At 34.4% G+C, this 16,639-nt stretch overlaps 1 protein-coding gene and 1 long non-coding RNA gene across 2 annotated transcripts; both read left to right on the forward strand.

The window, feature by feature from the left end:
* The first annotated feature begins 1,248 nt into the window (after positions 1–1,248).
* LOC109150503 lies at positions 1,249–16,460 on the forward strand. The gene is made up of 3 exons (XR_002049153.1): positions 1,249–1,260; positions 2,435–2,437; positions 16,367–16,460. It is a non-coding gene; the product is annotated as an uncharacterized LOC109150503 (long non-coding RNA).
* LOC109150495 (apoptosis inhibitor 5-like protein API5) lies at positions 7,191–13,629 on the forward strand. The gene is made up of 16 exons (XM_019298416.1): positions 7,191–7,406; positions 7,539–7,700; positions 8,192–8,291; positions 8,391–8,456; positions 9,355–9,467; positions 9,701–9,775; positions 9,976–10,125; positions 10,630–10,695; positions 10,783–10,848; positions 11,273–11,383; positions 11,855–11,941; positions 12,034–12,140; positions 12,584–12,698; positions 12,791–12,856; positions 12,942–13,045; positions 13,136–13,629. The coding sequence occupies exons 1-16, from the start codon at positions 7,320–7,322 to the stop codon at positions 13,329–13,331; spliced, it is 1,671 nt and encodes a 556-aa protein (XP_019153961.1). The 5' UTR covers positions 7,191–7,319; the 3' UTR covers positions 13,332–13,629.
* Positions 16,461–16,639: the final 179 nt, after the last annotated feature.

Here is a 16,639-nt window from a genome sequence, read left to right on the forward strand (position 1 = left end):
TTTAACCCGGCTAAAAATGGAGAATTTTTTTTCCGGTGAAATTTTGACGGAAAAGTGGCCGGAAGGACCATTTTTGCAAAAAAATCAATAGTCGTGGACTAAAATTGCAAGGTTCAAAAGTCGTGGATCAATTCTGCCAGTGCCACTATAGTCGTGGGACTAAAAGTGCAAAAAACTCTGATTAATAATGAGCAAAGTCCATAACTTTCATGGAAGTTGATGTTATTCTTTTGATACCCTTGAGGCCATTCTGATCTTTGTGTGCTAGAAATAGAGATGACAATTTCATTCCACTCCTGGATATCCATCTGAATTTATTCCGCATATATCGGATTTTTTGGGCGATAGTGAATGGTGAGTTGGCAATTTATATCGTGGATCATGGCTCACATAACATTGGATCAAAACGATGTCGTTTTAATATTTATTATTCCTTATCATTTCAAATTCATCCAAAGAGTGAAATTAATATTTTTAATAATTTTTTTCACCAATCAAATAATATAATTAATTTTTTCTATGAAGTTTTAATTATATTCCTCTTTAAATAATTTTTGCTAATCAAATGACCCATTAATGTGTTGTTTGGTAAAAAGCTTTTCATAGGCACGAAACCTAGTAAACCTAATACATGATCATGACACTTTTGAACACGTTTACCCTATTACAAATGTACACAGTTGTTATACAAAGGACCATGCTACACACAACTCTATGTGGACATGATTCAATATATTTCTTAAATGAAATTGGTAATATAATTAAAATGATACTTTTTTTTTTTTTGAAAACAATTAAAATGATACTTAATGTTGTTAAAATGAAATTAGTGTGTGGAGAAAATGAAACTAAAAATAGAGCTTGCGCAATCTATATCTATATCTATATATAATTAAAAGTAAAATCCTCCTTCTACAATTTTTCCGCCCAAACTAATTGTATTGGTCAAATTATTTAATTATGGTAGACTATGGAATAATTATTGATGGTAATAGAATATAGAAGGATATTTAATTAAGGTCAAATTATTTAATTATAATACATTATGTTTTTAATATAGCAAAATATAGAAGAATATTTAATTATGGTTATATTATTATTATGGTTTGGAAGAAAGATGTTTGATGTAATATAAATATATGTATTGGTTTCAAACTCAATCACCACCATATCGCAGTCTATTCACATCCAATCTCAGCATTCTTCGTCATGAGATTTCTCCTTACGACATTAGGAGTGCAATGAAGGTTTGAGTGGTTCGTGAGTACAACATTCCTGAAAGAAAAAGCAGCAATAATGTTATCAAGCCTAAGGGTTTTCATGATTAGCGCTATTGCCCGCATGGGTAGCTCAACTGGTCATAGAGGTGAAACTTTGGAATAATGACCAGGAATCGAGTCTCACCAGCGGCAGTGTGGGAGCAACCTCTCAAAGTGAGGGGGGCTCTTTGTGCGCAGTGAGAGCAACCTCTCAAAGTGAGGGGGGGCTCTTTGTGCGCAGTGAGCACCGGTCTAGCCTCTGTGCATGGTTCATGTTCAGTTGAGTCACCATGATTTACATCCTCCCAAATGCTCTGTCGGGCTGGGGTGAGGGGGCTCCAGCCTCTGTGGTTCATGTTCAGTTGAGTCACCATGATTTACATCCTCCCAAATGCTCTGTCGGGGGGGGGGGGGGGGGGGGGGCACCTTGTGCGCAGTGAGCACTGATTTACATCCTCCCAAATGCTCTGTCGGGCACTGCGCACCGGTCTAGCCTCTGTGGTTCGTGTTCAGTTGAGTCACCATGATTGGGGGGCTCCTTGTGCGTAGTGAGCACCGGTCTAGCCTCTGTGGTTCATATTCAGTTGAGTCACCATGATTTACATCCTCCCAAATGTTCTGTCGGGCACTGCGCACTGATCTAGCCTCTGTGGTTGATGTTCAGTTGAGTCACCATGATTTACATCCTCCCAAATGCTCTGTCGAGCCGCGGGTTGGGGTTCAGCCTTTTGGAATAATGATTAAGCGCTATTTTTTTTACATCTTATTCTTTTCATCAGATTTCATTTTTTTTTTTAATAAAATGCATCTTATATTATTTATAGATCCACTGCACTTACTAGTGGGTATGACGAAAGTCAAGAGCGGGTCTCTCAGAAAAACCCAAAATGGTCCCTCGACTATAGCTAAATTCACAAATTGGTCCTCGACTTTCAATTTCAACCAATTAAGTTCTTAACTTTGCAATTTTAACACGATTTGATCCTCCGTCTATTTGACCGTTTGTTGACCGTGATCTCTAAGGATATATATGTAATTTCATGGTCCATCGTCGGTTTTTTAAGGTTCCAGTTACATTTCCAGACCGCACTGTTACATTTGAATCCACTGCCGAAAGCAATATGCCAAATCCTATCGCATTTCTTCATCCTCCCTTTGGATTCAATGTAGTTAAGTTCGTACCAGACTGAAGAAGGCGACGTGTTTTCGAACCACAATCTGCCAAGTCCACGTGCTCCGAAGAGAGTTGCAGGTTCTTCTGGAGATTGTCGATGACGGCGCGGCCACCGGCGTTGATGCAGAAGTGTTTGAAGGCCTGTTTGAAGTCTGGAATGTAGAGTTTCCATTTGGGATTGAAGATTTTCTGATCGACGATGGACCATGAACTTACATATATATTCTCAAAGATCACGATCAACAAACGGTTAAATAGACGGAGGACTAAATCGTGTTAACATTGCAAAGTTAAGGACTTAATTGGTTGAAATTGAAAGTCAAGGACCAATTTGTGAATTTAGTTATAGTCGATGGACCATTTTGGGTATTTACTCTTATTTATATACACATGAAACTATTTTGGTATGGGATAGGGAATGACTCCCAAAGATTGAAAGGCCAAGTATGCAGAGGTAAAATTTATATTTGTTTTAAAATAAACAGTTGGTTTATACAGTACATTTTTGTGGTGTTACACAGACAATTATGCCTGGTTACAAGTTGTGTGTGTGTGTGTGTGTGTGTGGGGTGACAATCTACTGCTGTGGTGCAGTAGAGTTTCTGATTGTGGTTAATTATGCCTGGTGACATTTATTTTTATATCAATTTATGTTAACTTTTTATCATATTTGTTGAATTGTTTTTAATCTTGCGGGTGTAGAAGTCTATATTTAATATGATGTTAGTTATCTTTCATTATCTTTTTCCAATTGCAGGTGTAGAAATCTGTAGTTCTACTATTTCTTACGAGGAGATAGTTGTTAAACTAACAGATTATGAAGAGATAGATCTATATATACTAATTTTAGCCTTTATGGTGAACAAACCCCTATGTGGAGTGTAAATACAATTCAAGTTTGTCTTTTGTGAACACATTTAATAAATTCATTAGTAAGTTTCTTACTATTATAATGTAATCACTGTCTTATGTAGGTATATTCAATTCCATGTTGTTCTCTTATACGTGTAGTGTTTTTTTCACTTGGTTATGTAAATATGTAAGACCAACTATGATCAATAAATAATATCATAGATACATTGTACATTGCCAGTAGTATACATATCTATAATTTTATAGACTCCTTTGAACCCAGTTATTGCTAGTCTTCATGTCTAACACCAAATGAAGTTCTTTAACTGTGAAACATAATTATGATATCAGTCTACCAAGTCGTTAAATGTATTAGTTAAAGCATAATTACTATTAACATATATGATAGAATGTATAATAATAATAATAATAATAATAATAATAATAATAATAATAATAACATCAACGACGACGACGACAATAACGTACAACAACAATAATAATAATAATAATAATAAGTTATGAAATCAAAACTGGTGTCACATTCCATACAATTAATGGTAAAAGGCATAATATTATTAAAGCTTATCTTAATACCATTAAATTATCAAAACTGAACACATCATTCATTAATACTAAGTGATCTAAAATGACACCTACAGTAATTAAAATACCGTCTGATTCCTCTACTTTGCACGTCGTCTGCTTCTTTCTCTAGGCATACCACCTGATTCCTCTACTCTGCACGCCGCTTGCCTCCTTTACTCGGCGTACTGCCCGACTCATTTACTTTGCAGTTTGCACGTAGGGCTGTTAACGAACCGAACAAAAACGAACGGAGATTGTTCGTGTTCATTTGTTAAAAATTTTGAAGTGTTTGTGTTTGTATTTGTGTTCGTGTTCGTGTTCGTTTGTTAAGGTTTTTGAAACTCATGTTCGTGTTCGTTTGTTAAGGTTCATTAGTGTTTGTTAACTTCACGAACACGTTCGCGAACGTGTTTATTAACATTAACGAACACGTCATGTTCGTTTACGTTCAAAAACACGTTCGTGAGCACCTAATAACCAAACACCTACACATGTTCATGATCACAATTCGTTCGTGAACAAGAAATAATCTACATTCAAGAACAATAACCAAACAAATAACTACAAAACTAATACAAATAACTGAATAAGTTCAATTATAGCATCTAATATATATATATATATATATATATATATATATATATATATATATATATATATATATATATATATATATATATATATATATATATATATATATATATATATATATATATATATATATATATATATATATATATATATATATATATAGGGTCAGGTTTTTGTGAGAACAGAGCTTTCCGTGCATCGGTGCGATTTACACCATTAGGTATGCATAAATGCACCACACAGTGTTTGAAAATACACGATTATGTGTGGTGCATTTTCGAACGCCCTATTCTCATTTGAATATATATATATATATATATATATATATATATATATATATATATATATATATATATATATATATATGTGTGTGTGTGTGTGTGTGTATGTGTGTGTGAACATTATTAACGAACACAAATGAGCTTGTTCACAAGCTCTTAACAAACGAGCCTACAACTGTTTAGACTATGTTCGTTTATGAACCGAGCTTTAAAATTTGTTCATTTATGTTCGTTTACCTTAATAAACAAACATAAATGAATGCTTACCGAACACGAACACGAACACGAATAGTTTACCGAAAGCTCTGTTTACTAACACCCCTATTTGCGTGCCCATGCTTCATTTCCTCAGCATACTGCCTGACTCCTTTACTCTGCATGTCGCCTGCATCCTTCACTTGGCATACCGCCTGACTCTTCTACCTCCATCACTCGTCCACCCGCCCCCCGCTCCATTACTCCACTCTGTTTGATTGACTACTTCGACCAATTATTCATCTAACTCCTTACCCCACAGTTAGTTAGGTGCATGTAAAAATAAAAAAAAATAAAAAAATGGTAACTTTGAAAATGTTTTATCCTTGTACAAAGAATAAATAAATAAATAAAAATACAAACTATCAATGCACATCACCACCATAATCTTACTAATGTTGACTTTTATTATATTTATATTTAGTAGAGTTTAACATTTGATCAATAAATAAATAAATAAATATATATATATATATATATATATATATATATATATATATATATATATACATATATATATATATATATATTTTTTTTTTCACATTTAGTGTATGTTTTTATTTGTTTTTGTTAAATTTGGTAATTCCAATCAAATATTTGATAAAAAAAAAAACAATTAAAATTTGTCACATTTTCATTCCAAAATCATTCATTTTCTAAAAAAAAAAAGAACTCAAAATGTTCAAGCTGGTACAATTTTAAAATAGAAATGTGAAACATTCTAATTATGTATTAAAAAAAATTTACTAGAGGAACTAATTGTGGCATGGAAGACATGCACACATTGTATTAAAAATAATATTTAGGGATTAAATATGAAAGTAATATAAAAGTCGGCACAAAAAATGAGAATAATTACATCTTAAACAAGCTAATTTCGAAACAAAGCATATAATTAAATAAAAGAAAATGACATTTTTGACATCTGGATTATTTTACTTAATTGTTCAAAATGTTACACTTTTAGTTTATAGTTTTATATAATTGTCAAACTTAATTAACATATAACGTTATTTTTATCATTTAAAATCAATAGTCATAGTTAAAAATAATGTTTCTATAGAGAGAGTAAAACTTTAACAATTGATATTGATTCTAAACGACAAAAATAATATAAAAAAAGTTTTATAATAGAGTTTGACAATTACGGAGTATATTACACTAGGGACTAAAGCGTAATATTATAAATAATTAAGAGAATAAATTTATTTAGGAAAAAGAGCGACCAGACTGGTCACCTTCTCCACCGCAGAAGACGACCGACCAGTTGTCTTCCCCGGTTAGGCCACCTTTTTTTTTTTTTTCTTAATTTTTTTTTATTGTTGTCGGATTTTTTTTTTATTTTTATTTTTTTGCTGGAATTATGATCGGAAATGTGGCTGGAATCTGAGTGGCCGGTTATTCTAGGTGAATAACTGATTATTGAATTTAGAAGCATCAAAATAACAAGTTCGAATGTTTGATTACACTTTTAAAAAATTAAAGGGCCTAATTAAACTTTTACTTAAAGTTGAAGGGTCAAGGGTCTATTTGACCATTTTCTATTTATTTAAAGAGTAAAAACCCAAAATGGTCCCTCGACTTCCAATTTCAACCAATTAAGTCCTTAACTTTGTAATTTTAACACAATTTGGTCCTCTGTCTATTTGACAGTTTGTTGACTGTGATTTTGGAGGATGTATATGTAATTTCATGGTCCATCGTCGGTTTTTAAAGGTTTTGGTTGCATTTCCAGACCGCACTGTTACATTTGAATCCATTTCTTAATCCTCCTTTTGAATTCAATGTAGTTGAGTTCGTACCAGAGCGAAGAAGATGACGTGTTTCCGAACCAGTGCAACGTCATCCTGGAGGTCTTCACGTGCTTCGACGAGAGCTGAAGGTTCTTCTGGAGATCGTCGATCACGGTCAACAAACGATCAAATAGATGGAGGACCAAATCGTGTCAAAATTACAAAGTTAAGGACTTAATTGGTTGAAATTGAAAGTCAAAGATCAATTTGTGAATTTAGCTATAGTTGAGGGACCATTTTGAGTATTTACTCTTATTTAAATTAACTTTCATGAATCAAATTTCAAAAATAAAATTAAGGAGTTTAATTGTTTAAAAGTGTTGGTTTCCATTATTATTAAATTAAAAAAAGAAAAAGACAGAATAGAGGAGAAATCTCCATAAAAATGATTTTATTTCTTCTCGGAACCAAATTTAACGGAATTACAAAAGTTGGCATTTCTCCCTCCATCCCTCCATTTCTAACCCTAGCTTCCTTCTTCTATCTTCCAACCTCTCTGAGCTTCTGTAATCTCTAATTGGCTTTAATGGCCGAAGCTTCCGACGATTCCTCCGACATCGAGAAGCTCTATGAGTTCAACGAGCGCCTCAGTTCGGCCAAGGACAAGTCCGAAGTGAGTAACATGAACTCTGCTCCCTTTCGATTTTCCTAGGGTTTACAAACACTTCAATTCCATGTATATAACATTTTTTTAGTAGTAAACATGCTGTACTATTTATTTCTTTATTTGTACTTGGCCGAGCAGTACGGGAAGGACTACGAGAGTGTAATTGTGGCGGCAAATGGAAGTGTAAAAGCTAAGCAACTGGCTGCGCAGCTCATCCCCAAGTTCTTCAAGTACTTCCCCCAGCTCGCTGAACAAGCTTTTGAGTCTCACTGGTATTTATGTGAAGATGAAGAGCTTGCGGTTAGTGTTTCAACCTCTTTAACTATTTCTCTTTCTAATAAATTGTCCTTACTCTTCAACAAAAACCCACTTAGATTTGAATATAAACTATCATAACTTGAGGACTTGAGGTGGAGTTTTACACACAAGGCTTGAATTTTATAGAAGAATGCTTTTAAAATTAGATTAGGGGTGATTATTTAGAAGAAACAGAGGAATGGAAAAGGACAGATAGTGTCCACGAATGTTAGCTTATGTGAAGTAGAGAAAATTCTAACTCATCTGAGTTAAATATTTGACTTGGTTTCAGAAGTAAAGCAATGCATAAAATGATTTCAAATTGGTAGGCAGGGGAATTTAGCATGGCATTTTAATTTGAATACCTGATTGTGAGTTTGTGATTATAGAAAAGAAGTGTAGTTATGCATTTGATGTTTGTTTTATTTTATTTTATTTTGTTTTGTTTTTATAACATTTGTTGAAGTCATCACTTTGCTTTTTAATTGCTAAAGGTCCGTATACAAGCAATCCGCGGACTTTCTTTTCTGTGCAAGGATACACCAGAATATGTGCCTAAAGTTGTTGACATTCTTGCTCAATTCCTTGGAGCAGGTAATTTTCTGTTTCATAACCTATAAATTATTGCTTGCCTAAAGTTGTTGACATTCTTGCTCAATTCCTTAGAATGATGAACTCTCCTGATGACTTTAGGTGAAAATGTGGAGCGTGATGCTGTACAGAAGGCTCTTATGACATTGTTAAGGCAGGATGTGAAGAGTAAGTTTCAGTTTCAAAGTTTATATAAAAATCTCCCTTTCCCCCAACTTCCCTGGCCCCACCAAAGGAAATGATATCCTGTTATCCACATCTTCCTCCAACAAAGAGTAAGGAAAGGTAACAAGGAGAGAATCAATCTTCTTCTTTTTTTTTTTTTTTTTTTTTTTTTTTTTTTTTTTTTTTTTTTTTTTTTTCACTCATTTTTTAGATGATAAGCTTTAGTATTCACATAAACAATTCTTAGTTTTATGTTGATTTTGTATTTCCTATTGGAAAATATATTTCTGTTCTTGTTTCATCAACTTTTACTTTAGCTGCTGTCTTTGACTTTCATGTATGAGTAGTGAGGAAATAGGATTTTGTATATACAGGTGGTTGGGTTCATTTCTTGTAGGTGTTTTGCGTTGGTGAAAGATTAAAGTTACAGAGAAAGAAGATATGTGCTAGTTCATTATAGTCCAAAAATTAATGAGGAACTGTAGTTTGTCTTTGGAAAGTGCCCAAGTGGCTCTGTTATGGGAAAACTTTGGTGATAGGAGTTCTTCCTGTGGTTTGCTGGAGGGAATATGGTACTCCTTAATTTGTATCAACAGTGGCTTCCTTGTGTGTCACATGGTGAAAAGTTGGCAACAACATCAATTGCTACTCTGCCAACAAGGAATATGGTACTCCATTTTGATGATATGGAGGATCTCAGTTTCCCTTGCTTTGATTTCATTCTTTCTTCTATCATCTCATGTTGCGATGTAACAAATTATACAAGAGAAAATGTCAAGAAGTTGTAAGATACCCAGTATTTATTTGTCTACAACTTAGTGATAAGACGTTTATTGCTGACCTGTGACTTTTCTCTTTTTGGGTAGCCCAATTGTATTCTAATTATGCTTTTTTGGTGCAGCCTGTTTAACTGCTCTGTTCAAGCATATCGGTAACACTGAGGACCGAAGTGCAGAGGAATTAAGTACCTGGGAGAGCATTCGTGAAAAGGTTATATACTTTATTAGAGATAAGGTGAGACTTCAATCCAACATTTCCATTGTCTGTTTAAAGCACAAGGAGTCAATAAGTTTTTTACTGCTTTCTAATTATACAAGGTTTTGTCAGAATTCTGTAATTAAACTCAATGTTACTGGAACTATGGTTCTTTCTCATGATGTAATACAATTGCTATATAGAATAAGACATGGTCTATTGTCATCAAAAGAGATGGCTTATTGTTATTGATATAATTGTGTTTTTTTCAGGTGTTTCCTCTTAAAGTAGAGCTATTAAAGCCACGGGATGAGATGGAAAGGCATATAACTAACTTGATTAAACTGGTATTTTCTTCATATCAAACATCAATACTAAAATGTTTAGCTTTCAATGGCCTACTTTTGATTTATTGATTATTGTATTTAGTGGTATGGTCTCAACACTGAATCAACTTGATGCTGTTGATGTGACACTTAAACTTAATTAGTTATTTAGTTTCAAGTGATTCTTTGCTTGCTCTTGTTAACCTAAAGAAATGTTGCAGAATATGCAAGATGTAACTGCAGAAGAGTTTAACATGTTCTTGAACTTCTTGAAAAGCTTGACTTTGTTTGGGCAAAATGCTACTGCGGAGTGTGTACATGAGCTGGTTGAAATTATTGAAGGTCAGGCTGATCTTGATGCTCAATTTGAAGTAAGTTTTTGTACCTTTCTTTATATGATAGAGCTGAGAGCAGTTTGTAATATGTTAATCATTCCGTGAGGTGGGTGTGGAGCAGTGGCCAAACCTGGCTTTGAGGTTTTGGGGGGCTTGGGTAGGTTTTCAACATATCTAAAATTTTGAACTCTATAGTTGTTGAGTCAGGTTGGTTTTAATCTAATCATACCAAATTGAAGTATGCGCTTCACCTCAACTTAAACCAGGATTTATTTATTTGTTTTTATCTTTAGAATATCTTAAGTTCGTGATTTAATCTAGCCATTCTTTTCTTTCTTCTTTCATATGGAGTATTTCTAAATTTTTAGATTTTTCAAAAAGCTAGAGGTGCAGGTTCCCCCTCCTATCCCTAATTTTGCCACTGGGTGTGGGATAGGTACCTACATTGTGCACATTGATTTTGCCTTGGATATGAAATTCTTAATGTTGAATAGTCTGATTTTGTGTACTGATTGCATGTTAATTTTATCTTGCCAATAGGTTTCTGATGCGGATCATATTATGCGGTTCATATCTTGCCTCTGTATGGCCATTCCCTTTTTCAAGGTAAATACCACTTAAGCATTTGAATATTTGATAGTCTCCAATTTGTTTCTGCATTCAGTTACCTCTTAATGTATTTTTTTTTTTTAGAGGGGAGCATCAAGCAGCAAGTTTCTTAACTATCTGAACAAGCAAATTTTTCCTGTTTTTGACAAGGTACTGCTTGAGTGACATAATCTATGTTTCTCATTTTGTTTAAATAATATGATAATTAGGGATACTTCATTTATTTTTCTTTTTATTTCTGCATTGTCGATTATGTCTGGTATATAATCTGTGTTCCTATTGCAAGGACTATGTTTGCAAATTGGCTATTTGAAATGTTTTATGAAAGCTGCTTAATGAGTTTCCATTTTGGAGATAAAACATATTATGATGTTTATGTGCTGGTAATTATTTAATGATGAAATGTTATTTTATGATGTAAATTGGCTTTCACAAGGCCTTGTTCAGCAACTACAATACATCTTGTAGAACTTCCTGTATTTCATAATTCAATTTTTGTTTTTTCTTCTCTTCATCTTGGATTATTTCGGAACTATTAGATGCAACTATGCAAGTAATACTTTTATATATTCAGCTTTCAGAAGAGCGAAAGTTGGACTTGCTGAAGGATGTAGCAGATTGTTCCCCCTATGCAAACCCACAAGATTCCCGTCAGCTTCTTCCATCCATTGTTCAGCTTCTAAAGGTAATGCCATAATGTGTGAAAGAGACTTGCATATTTGCTTTTTCCTCCTATGCGAATCTGCATGTTTGGTGCTTTGGCAGAGTTGAAATGGCAATTTTCTGTAATCATTTGACTTTGTTGTTTTCAAACTTTTTCTTCAAATAATTACACAATGCTGTACCTGTTGCTAAAATGCATTCATGGAACTTGCATTTCGAGATTAGTTTCATGGGACTTGCATATGGAATCTGCTGGTTGGCTTTAGATGTGATCTACTGTTTCAATTTTTTGGTTTTGCCAATTCATTGGGCAGTTATGTTCTTTTGCACCTTTAGAGTGCAATCCCTTAATTGTTGGCCTTTACTCACAGATCTTAGGTCTTTTAGGAGATAACAATATCTGTTTTTCTTCTATGCAGTTGCTATACCTTCATTTTCGTATTGGGATACTTACATTCTCATTGAAACTTCCAATATCTGATTTTCCTCTCAGAAATACATGGTTCGGAAAAAGATTGAAGAAATAAACTTTACATATATTGAGTGCTTGTTGTATGCATTTCACCATCTGGCTCATAAGGTAAGAATCAAGCTTTTGCGCCCTTCTTTTGTGCTGTGCTTTATATGCGTAGTCAAATGAATTTACATTCCGTTAATTTATTATTTTTACAGACTCCTAATGCAACAAATAGTCTTTGCGGCTATAAGATTGTAACTGGTCAACCATCAGACCGGTTGGGGGAGGACTTCTCAGAGCAGTATCGCGACTTTGCTGAGAGGTGCTATCTCCTTGTTTTTGCTTCTTTTAAATGTATGAAATTCTGACTTGTTCACCACAATTTCAAAGGGAGTGTTGGTGTTTTTGCTCTATATTACAGAAGATGATGGTTGGGTATATTGTGAACTCTGGCTCCTATAACTATCTGGGCTCGGATTTAGTATCGAACATTTATCTCAGTTACAACAATTGGGTTGTGCCTGTTATATCTTTCATCCAGTTCTTACCACTAGATATTGGTTTTGTTATAACCTAAGATTGGGCTAGGGTCACTCAACTGGGTTGTAATGCACATGGGTCTAACCACACTAAAAGATAGAATCCAACCAAAAAATATGTATAGAGCATTATGATCTACTACCAAAAAATATAGTAGTTATGGTGACCAGTGTTATTTATATTGCTTAGTATTTTTGCTAACCTCTGTTTTTAATTATGACCCAGATTGAGCACTACTGAGGATTTAGCAAGGGCAGTGAATAAGAAATTGACCCAAGGAATGGCAGAGCATAACAAAGCAATGGCTGCTGCTAAAACAGAAGAAGAAAAGGATGCTATTGTAGGCTTACTCTTTCCCTCACCTTGCTTGTGTCTACTATGAATAGTCTTGTTTCACTCTCCACTTATGTAGCTATTTGGCTTGAATTGCAGAAAAGAAAGAAACAGGAAGCTACCTCCAGTCTGCGAGCATGCAACAATATATTAACAATGTGCTCGGTAAGCTTTTCAACTATGTATTAGAATTAGCCTCTGTTTATGGGTTTGGTTACTTTTCTAGAACTGACATTTTGTTTTGTCTCAGCCACTGCATATAAAAACACCAAAATTTATTGGAGATCAAAAAATTAATTTGTCATGGAGAGAAGTTCCTAAGCCTTCCGGTCCACCAGTTTCTACTGTTGCTGGGTACTTGACAACCTTGCTGAAATGTAGCAATTAGTATTGTGAAAGATTAAGATTGACAATTATACCTAATAATGTGGTTCTCTATTGCAGTCAAAAACGGAGTGCCGCTACTAATGGATCAAGCTCTATTATGGCGAAGAAGGGCCGAGGAGGTGGTATGCAGAACCCATTGCTTAGCAAGGCATTTGAAGGTTTACATGATGGGGGAAGAGGTGGTGGAAGAGGAGGTAGAGGCTGGCACAATCGTGGTAGAGGCCGAGGCAGAGGTCGAGGGAGTTTTCACTAAATCTCTAAATTTAATTTAAGGTGTGGTAGTTCAATTTATAGAATTAATATTTTCTTTGTAAGTGTGCTAGATATTTTACTTGACATTTGAGCAGCTTAGGCTAACTAAATTAGCAAATCACTGATTAGAAAAAAAAATAATTCCATCTCTAAAACTTTAACAGCTTCCCTGCTTCCCCATTCTATTGTATTCTGGAATTTAAATTATGTACTTTATATGTATTCTATTGTTAGAGTCTGTCTCAAAAGCAGTACTTATTTAAGTAAAAATTTTCCTTTACTTTGTTGGGATTAAAAAAGGGATAATCGGATATACAACAATGGTTTCTTGGTTTGGCCATAGTATTAATATTATTTTTATATCAATTAATATTTGATGCATTCAGGGTAAACTACAATTAAGTTGGTTGATAACTATAAAATAACAAGTTTGATACGCATTTTTGAATAGTATTGTGAGTTTTATTCAAATTTTTTTTCTTATGCATAAAGACAAGAATAAATTAATATTTAAAATTTAAAACCCAAATAACTTTAAGGGGCCGTTTGGTTCACGAAACGTTAGATTACTTTAGGAAAAATTAGATTGCTGAGAATTTTAGATTCCTTTGTTTGGTTAAAATTGAGGTATGTAATATAATCATGTTTGGTTTAGGGTTATCTTTTATATATATATATATCCTTAACATATTTTCATATATTTTAATAAATTTAAAAATTAAATTAAATAAATAAGATAACGGTATCATATATAATTACATGATTTTAAAATATTAATTAAAATCTTGAACTTGAGAAGCAAAATTATTTTATATGCTAACATACCGTAATAACAAATATATAATATAATAATAATAATAATAATAATAATAATAATAATAATAATAATAATAATAAGCTAGCATAAAATATATATCTTTAAATAATTAGAATTAAAATGACAAAATTTATAAATATCTAAGGTTATCTTACATTACCTAACAAAATGAAGAGAATCATATTCCCTTCAAAATCTTATGTTGAGGAAATGTTGTATTCCTTGAAAATGTTATATTCTCTCAAAAAATATGAACCAAACATATGAATGTAAGCTCGGGAATGTCACATTTCATTGGTTATGTAATATAATGTAAGCTCGGGAATGTCACATTCCTTTGGTTATGTAATATAATCTGAACCAAACGTTCCCTCCCTAAGTGGGTGGAGTGTGCCCCAACGAACGCTTGTTGACTCCTTTATAATGTACCACCGCCAATCACCATTTCTTCATCCTCTTTCAGAGCAATCCTAGATAAGAGAAGCAACATAAATAAGTATTCAAAATAATTTGCCCGTTATAGCGAAGAGGTTTTGGAACGTTGTGAGGGCGGCTCTGTTCATGCTGCCACACTTGAAGTTGAGGACTTGGTGGAGGAGTTGATGTTGGATTCCAAGCTTCTGGAACTCAATACTCCTTCCTGCAATTTTTGTCAACTCAACTCCCTCTTTGCCAACGTGCCAAGATGGTGAAGTTACAGTTTTGCTTCCATCAGCAGTTAAAAGCCATGGATGAGAAGCTACTTGCTCTACAAACAGACAAATCAAAGTACGGTATAAAACTGAAGACAAATGATGGAAGAAATGAGTTACTGACGGGCAGTGGGAGTGGATAGAAGCAGTGGGGATTGACAAACAGGTTGAGGATATAGCAGAGCTGATTCAGAATAAGCGTAGAGAGCGGATGTTGGTGATCACGGTTTGGGGAGCCGGAGGTTGTGGGAAAACTACTTTGGCCAAGCAAGTTTATGAAAGAGTGAAGAATGATGGGAGCATCGATTATTGTTGGTGGGATGGGGTGTGTAAAAGTGTTGGAACCAAGCCTCCTGTTGAACTGGAGAAAGCAGATACAAATTCTCTCCACCAACACATTTGCAACTACTTGAAGGGGAAGAGGTATGTTGTATTTTTTGATGATGTTTGGGATCATACTCTCTTGGCTAAAATAAAACTTCCGGGCAACCGTGCATCTTCAATTATTGTCACTAGCCGTGATAAAAATATAGCCAATGGGTCTTTTCTTGGGGCTGCACCTCATTATGTTGAGGTGAAGCCATTAGAATTTGATTTGGCATGCACCCTTTTCTGCAAATTGGCTTTTTATTCTGGCAGCTGGCCTAATGGGCTTGAAGAACTTGGAAAAGCATTGGTTAAGAAATGCTCAGGTTTACCTGTTGCAATTCTTGCAATGGCTCGGTTGATGTCCACAAAAGGTGATCATCCATCAAAATGGTGGGATGCTCTCAAAACCCTTGACTACTACTCACACGAATTTGAAGCTGGTGGCAGTCTAGCATCTCTCAACAGAGCCTTGTTGTTGAGTTATTATGAACTGCCAACTCACCTCAAGTCATGTTTCTTATACTATGCAATGTTCCCCAAAACACATCGCATTCGTCCCCAAAGGTTGATCCGAATGTGCATTGCAGAGGGGTTTATCAATGATGATCCCCATAGTGGCACAACACTAGAGCACATAGCAAATGATTACTTCCTTCAGCTCAAAAATAGAAGCTTGCTTCAGATCGTTCCCAATGAGTACAATGGTAAAGAGTTGGGAAGAATTGAAATGCACGACCTTTACCGTGATGTGGCGTGTGAGGTGATTAAAAGGGAAATGTTTGCTGAAATCATCAAATTGGAGCAAAGTACCAAACTTGAGTGGAAGCAAAGGCGTAGTTTGATCATCCTCGAAGAGGGGCAAAAGGTTGAGCTTGACAATTGCTACGAAAATATGAAGAAGCTACGTACACTCATCACCAACGACTGTGAAGGGATTGCTCTGAATTCATTCCCTCAGATGTTCCAAAACATGAAGTTGCTCAGAGTTTTGGTGTTGAGATGGTTTCCTGGTGGTATGGAGGAACTGCCCAATGAGGTTGGGGATCTAATTCATCTTAGATACTTAGAGCTGTCCAGCAGTTATCATACAGTAAAGCATTTTCCTGATTTGTTGGGAAGATTGCACAATCTACCGACATTGGATTTAAGATATAATAGTGTAAATAGTTTGCCTGAATGCGTGTCAGAGCTTAAGCAGCTGAGACATCTCTTTGGAAGTTATAGATTAGAAGTGCCAGATATAGTATTCACATTTTCACAGCTTCAAACATTATCTGGCATTCTGATTGATACCATCCAAGCAAGAGAATTAGTTAACATTCCACAACTCACCAAATTGAAAATTATTTTCAGAAAAAGAGCGGAATGCTGGAGAGCAATTTGTGATTCTGTCAAAAAAATGACAAATCTTCGCTCTCTATCTATTCGAAG

The sequence above is a fragment of the Ipomoea nil genome, unplaced genomic scaffold, assembly GCF_001879475.1.
Source record: "Ipomoea nil cultivar Tokyo-kokei standard unplaced genomic scaffold, Asagao_1.1 scaffold2279, whole genome shotgun sequence".
In the NCBI taxonomy this organism is placed as follows: domain Eukaryota; kingdom Viridiplantae; phylum Streptophyta; class Magnoliopsida; order Solanales; family Convolvulaceae; genus Ipomoea; species Ipomoea nil.

What these genes read in the sequence shown, in the direction of transcription:
- LOC109150495 (XM_019298416.1), top strand. Translation starts at nt 7,320, where the DNA reads ATGGCCGAAGCTTCCGACGATTCCTCCGACATCGAGAAGCTCTATGAG. An exon ending in GTTAAGGCAGGATGTGAAGA is followed by an intron (nt 8,457 to 9,354) that starts GTAAGTTTCAGT and finishes TTTTTGGTGCAG; the next exon opens with CCTGTTTAACTGCTCTGTTC. An exon ending in ATCTTGATGCTCAATTTGAA is followed by an intron (nt 10,126 to 10,629) that starts GTAAGTTTTTGT and finishes TCTTGCCAATAG; the next exon opens with GTTTCTGATGCGGATCATAT.